The sequence below is a fragment of the Petaurus breviceps genome, unplaced genomic scaffold (assembly GCF_028583685.1).
Source record: "Petaurus breviceps papuanus isolate PSGF00001 unplaced genomic scaffold, PetGlider_PUasm1.0 189, whole genome shotgun sequence".
Lineage (NCBI taxonomy): Eukaryota > Metazoa > Chordata > Mammalia > Diprotodontia > Petauridae > Petaurus > Petaurus breviceps.
In genome coordinates, this window is record NW_027185809.1 from 3435532 (window position 1) to 3452457 (window position 16926).

Below are 16926 nucleotides of genomic sequence, written 5' to 3' on the forward strand. Positions count from 1 at the left end.
TTATTTTATGAAAAGTGTGAAGCTACTTTATAAATTTTTTGTGAAGAAAAAAAGGAGAGGTTATCAGTACCTTGGGTTTGAAAATAATTGAATCTGTAGTATCTTGGTAGGCTATACAAGGGCATTTTATTTTCTCAGAAATATAACTTTTAGCAAAAATGTGTATATTTTATTAGTATCAAATGATAAATTTTGTGAAACTTCTACATTTTATGTCTTTAATAACACAATTAATGGGAATAATGTATTTCAGAAACTTTGTAGTGATGCTCAGGTAAAAGTCTTTGGAAAATGCTGCCAACTGAAACCTGGAGGGGATAGTTCTTCTTCTCTGGACAGTTCTGTTAATTCTTCAGACACAAAAGAGCAGTGCCCCAAATACCAGGTGAGAACACTGACCTACCCTTATTTTACTCCACAGTCATGTTATCAGATAACCAGGGTATTTAATTCTTTAAAACATCTTTTAATTATGGAAGAGTGGTTTCAAAACTCCTAGGTAAGGGAACTTCTGCCATCAATGCAGATTAGCACCTTTTCTGCAACTTAGAGTCTTAGAGAGTTTTCTAGAGCACTGAGAGATTAAAGGACTTGAATATGTCACACAGTCTATATATATATATTGGGGTTTTTTTGCTTTTTTTTTGGAGGGCAGTTGGGGTTAAATGACTTACCCAAAGTCACACGTCTAAGAGTAAGTGTGTCAAGTGTCTGAGGCCGGATTTGAACTCAGGTCTTTCTGACTCCAGGGCCGGTGCTGTATTCACTGCACCACCTAGCTGCCTCTCAGCCAGTATATTCCAAAGTCAGGATTTGAACCTATGATTTCTTGGCTATAAAGCCTCAGTTGTATCAGTGAAATAAAAAAATCTCTCAGCCTCTTATAATATGAATATGAAAAGACAAAATGCATTTTTATATAAGAAAAACAGGTTGTGATTCATTTTAAAAGGTGCTGTCCTATAATACACTTCTAGCTCCATTTATTATCTATGACTGCTTATAAACTTATCTCTGAGCCTGTTAACATTCTGCATAGTAACAGAGCATTGACTTCATGTAAAGCAAAAGTCATCTAATATGAATGTATTTTTTACCTCTCTGCTTTAATGAATAGCAGGTGTTTAATTTAGAAACACTAAATTATAATCTGGGTTTTTTTCTGGATTTTATAATAGAGAGGTTAATATTGGATTGGCCTTATGCAGGATTTTTCTTGAATCATAGTATTATAATGGATTCCTAATATTTCTATGCTACATATTTGCCAAAATAGACAAGTTAGATCTAATTCTTATTTCTTTTGCCAACTAAAATGCTAGATGTTGTATTTTGAGCATGATCAAGAATGTACAGACAGGAGTTCCATGGGGTCCCAAAATATTTTTCTTTTAGACCACTCTCATTAGCCACATGAAAGTTGAATAAATACTTCTTAATGATGTTGATTGGACATTTCACTTGAGAGTTTTTTCCCTTGTCAGTCATCTTGTTATACTGCCTTTGTCTGCTCCAGAACTTCTGTCTTGCTCACATAGGACTCTCAGCTAGGTAGGCAAAGTTTTAAAAGTTAGTGTTAATACCTCAAGTACTCCAAGTTTTAAAATTATGATTTCACCTTTAAACAAATTCTGAGATAGGCTAAATTATTTCCTCTCATAACTGACCTGGATATCTTTTCAAGTCCTACTTTGTATGCTTGAAAATGGCCTTGAATATCTGTCTTGCCTAACAGTATAATAAGCATATAGTAATAGGCACAAAATCTGAAATTTACCACACCTTATCTATCTTGAACCACTGTTGGCCAGCTTCCTACAAACTGAACCCCACTTTTTTAGCCCTCTGATTACCAAATGTCTAGTCAGATGCCTCACTGGCTACCACTAACCACAGTTCCAGCCTCCACCAACCATCAGGTTGATTACCATTTCCGTAAACATGGCCACCTTTAGCTGTTGTTCTATGGTAGGAACTTCCTGCCATAACAGCTGCTGGACTGCTTGGTTATCCCTACAACTTGGTTACCTGGAGACAATCGACAAACACCTCACCGTTGGAGCTACAAAATCTGGTGAGCCTCAGACTGATTGTGCACCATCATAGATCCAGAAGCTGACTGCTTCAGGACCAACCATCCATTCCCAGAGCTCTAACCTAACCTAGGCTTCTACAGCTGTTGAGAGAGCCAGCTACCCTACCAGCTTTGGCCACTGGAAGTTGTTGGGTAACCAGGCTAGCCGTCATTATCCATGAGTTCAACTTCTAATGCCCGTTCTAGAAGCCAGGGCTGACTAAGGACCTAGTCATAGTTCTTATCCAGAGTATCAAAGCTTCACAGTTAGTTATGACGTAGAGCCCTTGATCTTCAGAGGCCTATTCCAGTGCAGCCCTGTTTCTAGCTCACATCAAATACGCCATCAGTAGTCATGCCCTTTCTACCACTTCTAAATGCAGATAAGTAAATGAAAGAAAAATTGTGCCAGAATTAAACATGTTCATGTATATATGTATGTATAAATATAACATAAAATATCCAAGCAATAAAATTTCCAAAAAGTCCCTCAAAAAACACAAAGTTAAACAACCACTAGATAGGACAGAACCCATACCAAAAGTTGGAAGCCAGAATACAAAGGATTAAGGAGTGAGAATCTGAGAAGTAGAGTGTATTGATAGTTTTTCCCCCCAGAAGTTTGTCTGAAAAAAGAAGGAAATATAAAGGATGATAGCTTGAAGGAATGGTAAGATCTAGTGAGTTCTGTTTTAGGAAGGGAGAGACTTGGATGTATATATATATATAGACTACAGGGAAGAAGCCAGTATTTGAGGAGAGATTGAAGATAAGAGAGTGAGGATGACTGAGGAAGTAAGGTAAAATTTCTATCTATAACAAAAATGGAACCAAATATTAAGGAGTCATGGGTTAGTAGTTTTAAAAAAATTTAATTTTATTAATTTTTTTTATAACAAAACTCCTAAGGGTAGTTTTACCTGTTGAAAGTAGGGGTTTCGGAATAGAAAGGCAGATATGAGAAATGAACAACTCACAAAGATAGTGGCTGAGAACAAGATACATGGTGTAAAGAATAGGAATGATTAACTCTTGAACAGGGATGGAATTGCCTCCTAAAGAAACAATTAAAACATTTTTCTAATTTGATCATCTAAACATTGCTAATCTGATTAAAAAAAATTTAAACTGAAAAAAGGATGAGGGGAAAATGATATTGTATTATATACAACTGTACATAAATTTGTTGGCACATCCATTCTTCCATAAGCAGAAAAACTTATACATTTGTAACTTGATTTAATATTTCATTCATTAAAATATGAGGTAATGGGAAACCACTCTTTGTTTTAACAGAAAATAAAAAGTATGGAAAGGACTCGCTATTTAATGTACTTCAGAAAATGAATTCACTATATAACAGGAAAGAAGATTTGGACCCAAATCTCTAAGTATACACTACAATTAATTCTATAGACCTAAACATAAGTATACAAAAGATTGAAGAATCTCTCAAAAATACTCAGCCCCCTTATAATTCTGTGAGGTACTCCTTCATATTTTATCAAATTTGAAAAAATAAAGTGAAAAAGTGCTAGTGATATTGTGGCAAAGTAGGCATATTCATTACTGATAGATCACAAATTGTTAGAATCTTGTAGGAAAGTAATGTGAATTTTTTTTAAAGCCATCTCTTAAAGAAATTTATGATGGTGTAAGGTAGTTTGTAAGTTCATAAAAGCTAGGAACAACTTTAAAAATAAAGAACAGTAGGAAAATTATTAAATACAGTGTGGTTTACTAGTTTATCACAGTACTATCATCAGTTAAGATAGATAAGTACAAATAATATAAAGAAATCTGGAAATGAAACAATGCAGAGTGGAGGAGGGAAACAGAACCTGAAAAAGACTACACATTCATCATGATTGTAAAATATCATAATAAAGCTCTTTGCAAACCTTAAAGTATGTATAGATGGATGTAAATATTCATTTTTATTATTTACAATATTTTATTATAAACCAGTAAGTCCATAGGAACAAATGGATAAAGAAGAAATCTAGTGAGGACTCAGTTGGAGTGAATGATAAGTAATTATTGTCAATTTGTGTGTTGAAATTATTTTATTGATATTTAATGCTAGATGTATAGAAGAAGGAAGGTAATTTATTTCCTTCTCAAACTGGATAAGAGGATATTAGTTGAAGCTTGGGAACATAGAAAAATTGGAATAGATACAGATGAAGGAAAAAAGATATAGATTTGGTGTTAGACCAGTTAATTAGAACATGACACCTTCAAGAGGTGGAAATGCCTTTCTCAAGTACTTGTCATAAACCTCACTATCCCAATTTCCATAGACCTTTTGGTACTTTGAAATGTAGGGGTCCAAACTGGTTTCCTGTTTCTGCAAATATGGTTTGTAAACATAGTTAATTAATATGAGTTTTGTCTTGATTAACTGGCTTCTTAGCTATAAATTTGAGTTTTTTCAGTGTCTATATAATAACAAATTCCTGAAAACCATCCAACTCTTGATAATCATCTGTGCTAACATGATTAATTGGACTTTGCAAAATTCCCCCAACATAACACTTTAAATAATACTTTTAATCTCTACTCCTTTAATTCTTTTTTTTTTTTTACTGGAATTACTATAAAGTAACCCATTGGTCAATCAATTTCATTCCTCTCTCACAGAAATTAAATATACAGATTTGTTCACTTAATCACTAAATAATCAAGGATTGATAACAGGACTAATGATCACCTCTGAATTCATCATAAAGTTAAAAAGCATAGTTCAACCCATATTTGAATAAAAATTTCTCCTACAACATAGTGAACAAGTCATCATTAAACATGTTACTTAAAGAACTCTTATGAGGGGAATCAACCACCTCCCAAAGCATCCCACTTCACTTTTAGATAGTTTTAAGTTATTCCTGATGTTAAACCTAAATTTGCCTCTTAGTTCTAAATTATAGACTATAAACAAGCTTCTACCTTGAGGAGTTGGATTGAGGCTGGCAGCATGTCAGTTGTCTATATATGGCAGCCATGTGTCAGGAAGTGCAGTGTCCTTCTGCTTACCCTCTCCAACCCATCCCATGGAAGATGCTTGAATAGTTCTGATGAGTCACCTGGAAAGAAAAGAGAATGACCAAGGGTGAGCCATTCCCTTTAAACATAACACTGAGTCAGCAGCTCTTCCTGTTCAATATATAGTAAGATGATTGCTTTGTCCTCCCCAAAGTTCCAGAATCCTTTAGCACTCTGGCTAACCCAAAACAGGCAGGGCAACTCAGTACATGCTCAGTGGCCCCTATTACAGTGATGTGACTATTTTAGTCATATAAATAGTCTAAATATTACCTTTTTTGCCTTTTTAGGGTTCTTGTTCTTCTGATGCCAATATGCTTGGAGAGATGATGTTTGGCTCAGTAGCCATGAGTTATAAGGGTTCTACCCTAAAAATTCATCAAATTCGGTAAGATTACATCAAATTTTGCTTTTCTTTAGGGTGAGATAAATAATTTATATGACTGATAATGATAGATTGTTTCAGGTACTTTGAAAATGCTGTTTCAGTGCTAGATACTTATCTTTAGAAACCCATCTGACTCACAGGTCTTTGTGTAGGTTTATATGGGGCTCATTCTTTGCTCTCAATGGCATATTCAGTGTAGCATAAGCTCTGATCCTACCAATCTAGAAAGACTTCCAGTTGAAGTATGTTCCCAATTAACAGCTTGCCATCTTAGGTCCAGCTTTAGTGAGTTCAGAGAGGCTCAGTAGCAGTATATTTGCCACTAGGTGATAAATTATTTGGCAAAGCAACTCATGTAACCAATAAAAATGCAAAAGGGCTCTCTACCCATTATAGCCACTTTTACAATGGTAGAATAAAGAAATCGACCAGAGGATACTAAGAGACACAGTTTTTAGAATATCTAGAAACAATATGTATTCTTTATTTGTAAGTTCATTTAAACAACAGTGTGATACAGTATTGGAGGAGCTCAGCTAGAACAATATTTAACTGCCACCACCCATATTCTTGTCCTCATCACCTCTCACCTAGAATTTTATAATAGCCTACTAATATATTTCTCTGCCTCTCATCTTTCTTCCTACATTCTCTTCTTCACTCAGCTGCCAAAATAATCTTTCTTAAGCACACAACTTTCAGTGGCTCCCTATTAACTCTAGGATAAGATACAAACTCCTTGGACTACCTTTTAAAGCAAACCATAACCTAACTTTAATCTTTCTAGATTTATTTCATTTTACTCCCTCTAGCTGTGCCTTAAATTCTACATTCTTCTTCTGTGCTTTTAAACAATAAACTCCTAATGTGTGGAATATACTCCTCCCTCCACCTTTGTGAATCTATATTTTCCTTCAAAATTCACTATAAGTTACTGCTTCCTTCACTGAAATCCTCTTTCCTTCTTCTTATCCAAAGCGTAACTAATATTTCTAAAGCACTTCATCTGAATTGCTCCCTTGCCCCATTACATCCTGCTGTATATTATACTTATTTGTATATATCTTACAACCTCCCCTCAGTAGAATATAACATACTGTTTTTCTTTTTGATTCCCAGATCCCATAACAATGCCTTGCACATAGTTCATGCTTAGTAAATACTTTTTTGTTGGTGGTGGTGGTGGTGGTGATGGTGACTAAATACACATAACATATTAAAATAATCATTTTAAAGCTTAATTTTATATAGACATTTAAGGTTTACAGAAAGTTTTACATACATGAATTCATTTGATCCCCATAACCCAATGAAGATGAAATTTTACCAATTTATTCTGTTTTACTGATGAGGACCATTAAAGAGGTTAGATGACTTAAGGTGTCTCCTGATTCAAGGTCCAGCCTTATTTCTGGAGGATTAGTATTGGAGCTTCATCAACCTAAGCTTCTTCATAGTGACTTAAAAGAAAACCTCTAATACTTCAAGGAATTCCCTTATGAAGGTTGTATTGATAGATATGGACAAAAATTATACAGATTAAGTGGATCCAGTAGTGATCTGTACTGGTGGAGGGAGTGAGCTTAAACCATTGATAACATCATTTCCATCAATATGGAGTAAGCATAACCAGATATCTGAAAACATTATATTTTACCTTTGATAATTTATTTTCTCCTTTTTCCTCATAGTTCTCCTCCCCAGCTTATGCTTAGCAAAGTTTTTACTGCACGTACTGGAAGTAGCATCTATGGAAGCCTAAACACGTGAGTATCTATAGAGTCAGTAAGAAACCAAAATGAAGAACTTAAAGAAACACAAGGTCCTAGGACCATGGAGTTGAACACAACTTTAGGGACATCCAGCATGATACCTTTATTTGACAAATGAAGAAGATGAGTACCAGAGATACAGTGACCTGCACTGTGTCATACAGATGTAAGTAGCAGGGCTCATACTGAAATCCAGGTTTTCTAGTTCCACATCCAGGGATCATCCACTAAATTCATGCCGCTTATATACTAGGGTCCTTCTCTGTGTTTTGCATTGCCATATTCCTTTTTCCAGTATTGGCTTCTATAGGTGTCCCCCTTCTGCCCTTAAGTTTCCTGTAGCATTACCCCTCACTACCCCAGTATTGAGGCCTTTAATGCTAACTTTAAAAACCTTATTTTCATGGTTTTGTGTTCCTTAGCCCGAGCTTTTCCCTTAATATTTGTGTCTCTGAACTAAAGAACAAGAGTTTTTATACCATAAGGCTTTTAAAATAAAAAGCAATTGTTGAGTTCTTTCTGTCTATAATTAGTTAGCAATACAAAGTGGAATTGAGTGAGCTATAATTGAATGACCTTAGGTATGACAGGGTGTTGAAAATTTTTGGTCCAATGTTTCTTTTCTAAAAACTCCCTTAAAAAGTCTTAGAACATAGTCTAAAGAATAGGAAGTTAGCCCAAATACATACTCTAACCATATGAAGTATTTTTTGGCCAATATCCAAATTATTTATCCCCTAAAATCATTATAAATATGTTTTGAGGTTTTTTTTGAATAGGATTTTCAGATTTTCAAGACTGGCATTATAGACAGATTGCCTACCTTTACTTATTGCCTACTAATTAGAAAGTGTTTCAAAATTATTTCATATTGTGATTGTTACTTAGATTTATAAGGATGTTAAATCTTTTTCCCAAAGTTGAAGAGTAATGTATCTATAATGTGTCTTGAAATTATTCTTTAAAAAAAAGTAAGAGTTGATTGCTCTGCTTATTTCTCTTTCCTCAGGCTACAAGACAGTCTTGAATTCATTAATCAGGACAATAATACATTAAAGGCAGATAATAATACGATTATCAATGGGCTTCTCGGAAACATAGGTAACTAATTTCTTTGTAAACTACCTTACTTGTAAATTCTTTAAATGTACATTCTGACAGAAATGGTTCTGAAATAATTCTGAATAATAACAATTGGGTTATAAGATAAATGTTTCCAAATGTTAAAAATAGAAATGACTTTTCAGTCTAACAGTGTGCAGCCTTGTTATCCTTTCTTCCTATGTTGGAAAATTTAAATACGTAATTGATCTTTTTTTTTGAATATTTAAATGGTATATGACATTGTGTACTTTTAAGATGTTACTTCCCTATAGACATTGGAATAAGATATCTTAAAGGTCTTATAGCTAACTCCATGGTTTCTAAAACAGATAGCTGTCTTTTACTCATTTCAGCTAAAAGAGACTAAATTATTGAAAGACACAAAAATAATTACTCCATCAGCTAGGCTAACAATAATAGCTACCGTTGTATAACACTTTAAAATTTGCAAAGTGCTTTACAAATATCTCTTTATCCTCACAAAGCCCCTTGGTAGGTAGGTGCTATTATCCCCATTTTACAGATGACAAAACTAAGGCTTATAAGAAGTTAAGTGACTTACCCACAGTCAAACAGCTTGTTAAGTGTTTGATGCTGAATTTCAGATTTTCCTAACTCCTAATTTCTGCACCCTATCTACTATGTGTTTCCATGTTAATTGAAAGAGATGGTTTGGTATATTAAAAAAGTAAAATTTAGCTTTCAAATGGGTTTCCACAGTATGTGAAAAATCCATTTTCATGTTCCTGAAAAACATTTCTCAATAATACCAATACATTGAGTTCTTTTGTTACCCTGGTTGTTTTTGTTGTTGTTGTCAGATACTCTTCTGAGTAATAAGAACTTAACTTCCTTTCTGGGATATTTGATTTAACTTGGCTGCTGCTCGTTGCATTTTCAGTACTTTTAAAAGCTATGTTGCTGCAAGGAACATAAAGCCATGAGAATGTGAACAAATACTTCTGATTCCCTATTTGAGAATATTTCATTTAAGAAATTTGATTGTACTAAAAGAATAGAATTTTATATTTTGTCTAATTTTCCAAAGTATAACAGTATATTTTTTCTTTAATTCCCTAGCTTTTCAATATATTATTTACTTAATATGTCTTTATAAAAATTAGAATTCTCTTTTAACTTAGCAGCTATTTTAGGATGAAACAGTTTTTACTTTTGAACTTAATGGTTTTTATTGAATAAAATGAACGTTAATAATAATGATAGCTTGTGTGTATATTTAATTTCCAAAGTGCTTTGCATATCTCGTTTAATCTTCATAATAACTCTTTGAGGTAGGTGATATTACTATTCCTATTCTACAGACAAGGAAACTGAGTCTTACAAGATAACTGTTACAAGATAACAAGTAACTGGTCTTCTGATTTCTAGAGAATTTTATACTTTTGAAAACTGAAGGATTCACTAATATCTATCTGTACATTTTACTTTGTCCAGAATTCTTATTGAAGTAAAAGTGCCTTTAACCCCTTTTAGCATTACACTCAACAATACTGTTTTTCCATAAAAATGTATTCCTTCCTTTACTGTAATATGCTTCTTGTTGAAAGTATGTTATTGAAATATTTTGCTGGTGGGGCAGTTAGTAAGAGCGCCGGCCCCAGGGTCGGGAGACCCAGGATCGGTTCCGGCCTCAGATACTTGGCACCTACACACAAAATAACTGGCCGTGTAACCTTGAGCAAGTCACTTAACCCCAGTTGCTTTAAAAAAAATATTTTGCTGGAAACATAGTAACATTTCAGAAGAGGAGCAATTTTCTAACCATTACAATGGTGGTTTTGGACTTTGTTAACAACGTATTTTTTTTATTTTCATTTTTATTTTGTTCATTTTTCAAATGCTTTATTAACTTCTGATTTACATCATTCATTTCTGCCAGATTGTGAGTTACAAATTTTCTCCCCGTTTTTCCCCTACCCACCACCCCAAAATAGCAGTCCCACAGGATATTCCTTCCTCCAATCTGCTCTCTCCCATATCTTCTCCCATACCCCCTTCGACTTTTCCAGTGGATCTCTATGCCCCAGTGCCTGTATATCTTATTTCCCAATTACATGTACAATAGTATGTATATATATATATTTTTTTTTTTAAACATTTTGTTTTAAAACTGAATTCCAGATTCATTCCCTTCCTCCCTTGTCTCCCACCCTTACAGGGAAGATAAGCAGTTATATATAAGTTGTACATGTGTAGCTAATGCAAAACAATAACATAGTAGATATATTGTAAAAGACTGACTGTATTTCCCTTCCTCCTATCCCACTTCCCACTTGTTCTATTCTCTACTTTGATCCTGTCCCTTTTCAAAAGTGGGTGCTTCCAACTCCCTCCCCCCCAGCCTGCTCTCCCTTCCATCATCCCCCCTCTCATCCCATTCCCCCCTATTGTCCTGTAGGGTGAGACACCCTATTTAGTGTGTATTTCATTCCTTCCCTGAGCCAAATTCTATGGGAATAAGGTTGACTCATTCCCTTTTGCCTTCCTATTCTTCCCCTCCATTGTAACCATTTTCCCTTGCGTCTTCTATATGAGATAGTTTAACCCAATCTATCTCTCCCCATCTCCTCTCATTATATTCCTCTCTCACCTCTTAATTTCACCTTTTAAGTCTCATACCCTCCTGTTAAATTGGTCTTGTGCCCTCTATCTATGTATACCTGAAAACATATATACACATTCACATATGTATTCATATGCCCATATACCCTCATATATAGACATATATTTATATTTCTATTCCCTTCAACTACTGAGAAAGGTTTCATAAGTGACAATTATTGCTTTTCCATGTAGGAATGTTAATAGTTCCACTTTGATAAGTTCCTTATGATTTCTTTTCCCTGTTTACCTTCTCATGCTTCTCTTGCTTCTTGTATCTGAATGTCATATTTTCTATTCAACTCTGGTTTTTTCAACAAGAATGCTTGAAAGTCCTCTATTCCACTGAATAACCATATTTTCTCCTGAAATATGATACTCAGTTTTGCTGGGTAGGTGATTCTTGGTTTTAATCCCAGCTCCTTTGACCTCCAGAATATCATATTCCAAGCCCTTCGATCCCTCAGTGTAGAAGCTGCCAGATCCTGGGTTATCCTGATTGTGTTTCCACAGTATTCAAATTGTTTCTTCCTGGCTGCTTGTAATATTCTCTCCTTAATCTGGGAATTCCAGAACCTGGCTATAATATTCCTAGGAGTTTTCTTTTTGAGATCTTTTTCAGGAAGTGATCAGTGGATTCTTTCAACCTCTATTTTGCCCTCTGGTACTAAAACATCAGGGCAATTTTCTTTGAGAACTTCCTGGAGGATGATTTCTACGTTCTTACTTTGATCATGGCTTTCAGGTAGTCCAATAATTTTTAAGTTATCTCTCCTGGGTCTATTTTCCAGGTCAGTGATTTTTCCCATGAGATATTTCACATTGCCTTCTATTCTTTCATTTGTTTGGATCTGTTAAACAGCATCTTGATTTCTCATAAAGTCATTAGCTTCCATTTGCTCCAATATGATTCTGAAGCAATGATTCTCCTCAGTGAGCTTTTAACATTCTTTTTCCATCTGGCAAATTCAACTTTTTAAGGCATTCTTCTCCTCCTTGCCTTTTTGAGCCTCTTTTGCCAATTGAGTTAATCTATTTTTTAAGGTGGTATTTTCCTCAGTCAGGCTGTTGACTCTCATTTCGTAATTTTCTTGCATTGTTTTCATTTCTCTTCCCAATTTTTCCTCCACTTAGCTTATCTGCTTCTTAAGGTCCTCTATGACCTGTAACCAGCTCGTATTTTCCTTTGAAGCTTTTGTTGCAGGAGTTCAGACTTCACTGTCTTCCTCCTGTTCCATGCTTTGCTCCTTTTTGTCCCCAAAATAGGAGTCTAATGTTGGAATCTTCTGTCTGCTTTGTTTCCTTTGCCTGGTCATGTCACCCCCTTAGTCACTTGACCCATGTGCTTTTTGTCACAGTGAGACTCTGCCACCAGACAGGGGAGCTTTCATCCCAAATGCTGGGGTTTTCTCAGAGGCCGGAGGTATTAGATGGGTGCCCTCTCTGAGGCCTCCACATGCTCTGGCAAGCTGGACACACACCCCAGGATCTCCACCCTAGACTGCAATCCAGATCCAAGCAGGTTAAAGCAAGAGCGAATACCCCTCAGACTGGTCGCTTTGTCCCCCTACACTCTGCAGGCCAGGAGCAGAAGCTGCTATGGGTGCTGGCTGTGCCAGGGGTCTCAGTGGCTTCTCGCCCCAGGGGCAAAAGCCAACGTACTCCATCTTACGGGGTCCCAAATTCCAGACTGTACTGGCCTCTCACTTTGTCCTTCGCATCTGTGTGTTGATAATTCTGAAAAACGGCCACAGCTGCTGCTGATCTGGAGTCCCTCTGTCTGGCGGCTGGTGGCTGTTCAGGCCTGCCCTGGGGCTAAAGCCTCGGTGTGGGACTGGGCTGGGCTCCCAGAGAGCTGTGCTGGATTCCTGCCGGCCTGCCGGGCTGTCCCCAGTGGGAGGTTAGCTTCTCTGTGTCATTTTGTGGGTTCTGCAGCTCCAAAGTTTGTTCAGAGTCCCCTTTTTATATTGATGGGGGAAGGTGGAAACCGGAGCCACTTGAAGGTCATGCTTCTACTCCGCCATCTTGACTGCACCCGTAACAACATATTTTTAATGTCCATTTGGAAATGAGGGAAATAGTTCTTCCATGTAGGATAAAATCTGAGGTTTGGGGGGGGGTTTGTTTTGTTTTGTTGTTGTTTTTTGGAGGGGGAAGGGTAAGGCAATTGTGGTTAAATGACTTGTCCAAGGTCACAGGGCTAGTAAGTATTAAAACTGTCTGAGGCCAGATTTGAACTCAGGTCCTCCTGACTCCAGGGCCAGTGCTCTATTCACTGTGCCACCTAGCCACCCCAAAGCCAAAAGTTTTTTTTAACAAGTTAAAACAACCACAACAACAACAAACCCCGTATGCCGCACCATCATTTTTAATCGAGAACTTGTGAGGATTTTTCCCTGTTCTTTCCAAACTGATTTGAATACACCTAAATGAGAGCTTATTAAATTGCTCCACAGCAACGTTGAAGAAGGTTTTGTCAAACCCCAAATCTGGCTTTGGCGTGATTTTAAACATAGTGAAGTTAGGGGCAGCTAACTGGTAACCCAGGAACTCATGAGTTTGCAAGATAACTTTTATTCAGTTCCTAGAGAAATTCTTTGTACTACAATTCAAAACCTTCCTGCCATTATTCCAACCAACAAATCTTTCACTCTCTTACAGTTTTCTGTGGCTGTACTGTGCCCTTGGATAGCTAGGAATCTAACTTCCTGAATTGCATTTGGAACCCTGATCTTTACAAACTCCCGTTTCCCTGATCTGATTTTTTATTTCTATTTCCTTTTTTATCTCTGGTTTAACTTGGTAGTCATGGATAAACCCATTTCTACTTTGTTTTAAAGTTTGTGTTTATGAATATTTCTTTTCTATATTTGTTATTGATACATTCTGTTTTCTTAGGCATCAGTGTGATGCTTTCTTTTTTTTTCTAAAGGTAGAGTACCTCTACAAATTCTCCACTGCAGCTATGAAATTATTACTATTTAAGCAAATTATAACTAACTTGAAGTCCCCTGAATTTAACAAGGACACTTACTGCAGCTTGAACTTCAGTTCTTAGTTATGTAAAATTTGTTTTCCTCCATATGTGTTAGTCTGTTCCTCTGTTGCCTTATCTTCTCTTTGAAACCAGGTGCCATTCGGCTTTACTAACTTCATTCTTTCATATGTATTTTACATTTTGCCATGTAGGTCTTTCACAGCTTTGCAGCCCTAGGAGGGCATTCTCTGAGCAAGGTCCGCTCCGCCTGATCAGGAGCGCCTCTTTCTTTGCAGGTTTGCAATGTGCTGTGTGGGTAGAATAGTTGGTGGGACCAAGCTACTAGAATTTTGTAGTCTAGCTTTGGAAATAAGACACCAGTTGGAAGCTGGTTATGAGTATATAAGAAAAAAATACATTTTGGGTAATGAAATCCATCACCTAATTGTGGAATTTGTTTTTGCTATTCCTGGAAATCACATTTTCATTGGAATTGAGTGTTCTAGAAATCATATTTTCATGAAGTTACATTTTGGTGATTGTTTTCCAATATTTCTTTGAGCTTTGGAAGAGTCACACCCAATTTCAGTTAGCTGTTTGCTGCTTAATAATAGAAAGTATAAATTCTTATGTACCACTCCAGTTTCCTCTGAAGAGGTCTTATTTCTATGGCTAAGTAGCTTTTGTTTCATAGTTCACCAATCACAAAAAAATAAAATAAAATCCGCTCTTCATTTTCTTGTGAAATTTCTATCTACACTTTGATATAAGAAATTTTATTTTTATAACAAAGACTCAGTTGAACAAGCACCACTAAAACCCTAAGAATGTACATCTCTGTCTGTCTTATTTACGTCACAGAACGAGTGATAATTGAAAAAGTATAGAATCTATGCTCCTCTAGCTTCTTCTTAGCTAGCTGTTACTACACTTTTTAGTTTCCTAAACACATTTTTGTGTGCAATATAAGATTACATTGGCCAGGCTAAAGTCTTCATGGGACTTGGATAAATTTACCTACTTCTTTTGTTCACAAAAAAAAATTATGAATTTGGCCTTTGCTTCTTTCCATTTTAGATAATGGTTCTACATATGATCTTCAAATACATCTCTGGGCTTGTTCAGCTTAGCAGCATTTCTTGGTGTTGGGGGTGTGCCATGCTGTCGGAAAATAAAAGATGAAGGAATGCATTGAGAAGAGCATGATTTAGTTCTGATAATTAAAATGAATGCCACCAGTATGAAAAAAAGTTGATTTTGTATTTGACAGGCTTTCCTTTCTTTACAGTTCACAGCAACCCAATGGACATGCCTGGAAGGGAGCAGAATGAAGACAGAGACAGTGGCATAGCACGTTCTGGTAATGTGTTACGTTTGTTTATTAATAAAGGGGCATTAATTTTGGTATTGTTTACTTACTGTGTGATATAGTTTTTCAATCCCAGTTCTTTAGTGTTTAATATCATGTAAGAAAAGAACAGAGGGGCAAGCCAGGTAGCACAGCGAGTAAGAGCACCAGCCCCAGTGTTGGAATGACCTGGGGATCGAATCCGGGCTCAGACACTTAGCATCCACCCAGAAACACCTGGCCGTGGAACCTTGAGCAAATTACTTAACCCCAATTGCTTATGGGCGGCCAGGTGGCTCAGCAAGTAAGAGCACCGGCTCCAGTGTCGGGATGACCTGGGATCAAATCTGGGCTCAGATACTTAGCACCACAACCAGAAATAAATGGCCTTGTAACCTTGAGCAAGTTACTTAACCCCAATTGCTTTAAAAAAAAAACAGAGGTAGAAATTATTTAACAATACATATTTGATAAGTAGCTTTTCACATTTTTCATGGCATTGTTCAGTAAAGAAGTGAACCTAACTGAACTAGGCTCAGCTAGTGAAAGTGAAAAATGCCTGCATGTTGCCACTATGTGGAATTGTTTTGCTTTACTTCACTTATTTATTGGAAGGAAAAGTGGAAGGAGCCATTGGAAAATTGTACTGAAAGGAAAAAAGAGAAGAATATTAATAAAAGACAGTTTCTAAAGGTTATAGCAACCTTGGCAACAGAGTAGTGGCCTACCACTTGCTGTAGTTCTGATTTCCCAAATAGATTTCAACTTTTTTCTACAATATGCATTCTTTCATGTAGGTATTTTTTTTTTGATCATCTCAGTACTTTATTGGAGCTATGCTCAAAAAAATAGTCTAGTCCACTTTGCCCACAGTGAACTTAGTTGATTGATTTTAATCTCTGAAATTTTTGTGCTTTCTCTATGCAATTGTTCCAGTGACGTTCAATCACCAAATTTAAAATTCCCTGACACAGAGTGTCTTTGAAGACAGAAAGCATTTGTCAAGATATTTTCTCTTTCTTATCCAATAATCTTTTTCAGGGGACTTAGGACATAGTTGAAGGCAGTATTTCTTAAATTGTCCTTCACATTTCTATGCTTTGATTTTTTTCCCCATTTGGGTAAAATTTTTAATTTTTATTGATTATGTTTAACATTATTGTGCATTTTAATCTTTTTTCTGCAGCAATGATTTTTACTGGAACAATTTGGGCCAGTTTTATAGCAATAGTTTTCTTTAAAAAGTAGGGTTGTAATATTTGAATAACCCACTTGTTAAGGAAATATTTAGATAAACAGGTAATATAGACTGATTAATTTATTAATAACCTATATCATGTAGTTTAAAAATATATATGTGAAATTTAAGGTGACAGTCAAATCTTTATTTTTTATTATGACAATGATATTAGCTCATTGAACACTTAAGCTTTCTTGCTTAAGGCATTGAAATTTTTAAAATGCCTTATGATTTTTTTCTCAATAATACATTTTTTAAAAAACAGATAAGATTTTAGAGGTTCATGAAGAATTGAAGGTCAAAAATCGAAGGTTCAGTAAAGTCCATATTTTGTGTTTACCTTTTATTGTTCTACT

At 35.8% G+C, this 16926-nt stretch overlaps 1 protein-coding gene across 3 annotated transcripts in view; it reads left to right on the forward strand.

Annotated features, from left to right (window-relative positions):
* The window catches only part of FNIP1 (folliculin interacting protein 1), a 175971-nt gene that overhangs the window by 125483 nt on the left and 33562 nt on the right, over positions 1–16926 (forward strand). For 2 of the 3 annotated variants that reach the window (XM_069091827.1, XM_069091824.1), the window contains exons 3-8: positions 254–385; positions 5410–5507; positions 7199–7273; positions 8289–8380; positions 14195–14278; positions 15271–15342. In XM_069091827.1, the coding sequence (XP_068947928.1) occupies positions 254–385; positions 5410–5507; positions 7199–7273; positions 8289–8380; positions 14195–14278; positions 15271–15342 (553 nt within the window). The remainder of the gene's footprint in view (positions 1–253; positions 386–5409; positions 5508–7198; positions 7274–8288; positions 8381–14194; positions 14279–15270; positions 15343–16926) is intronic. The other variant, XM_069091826.1, reaches the window with a different exon arrangement.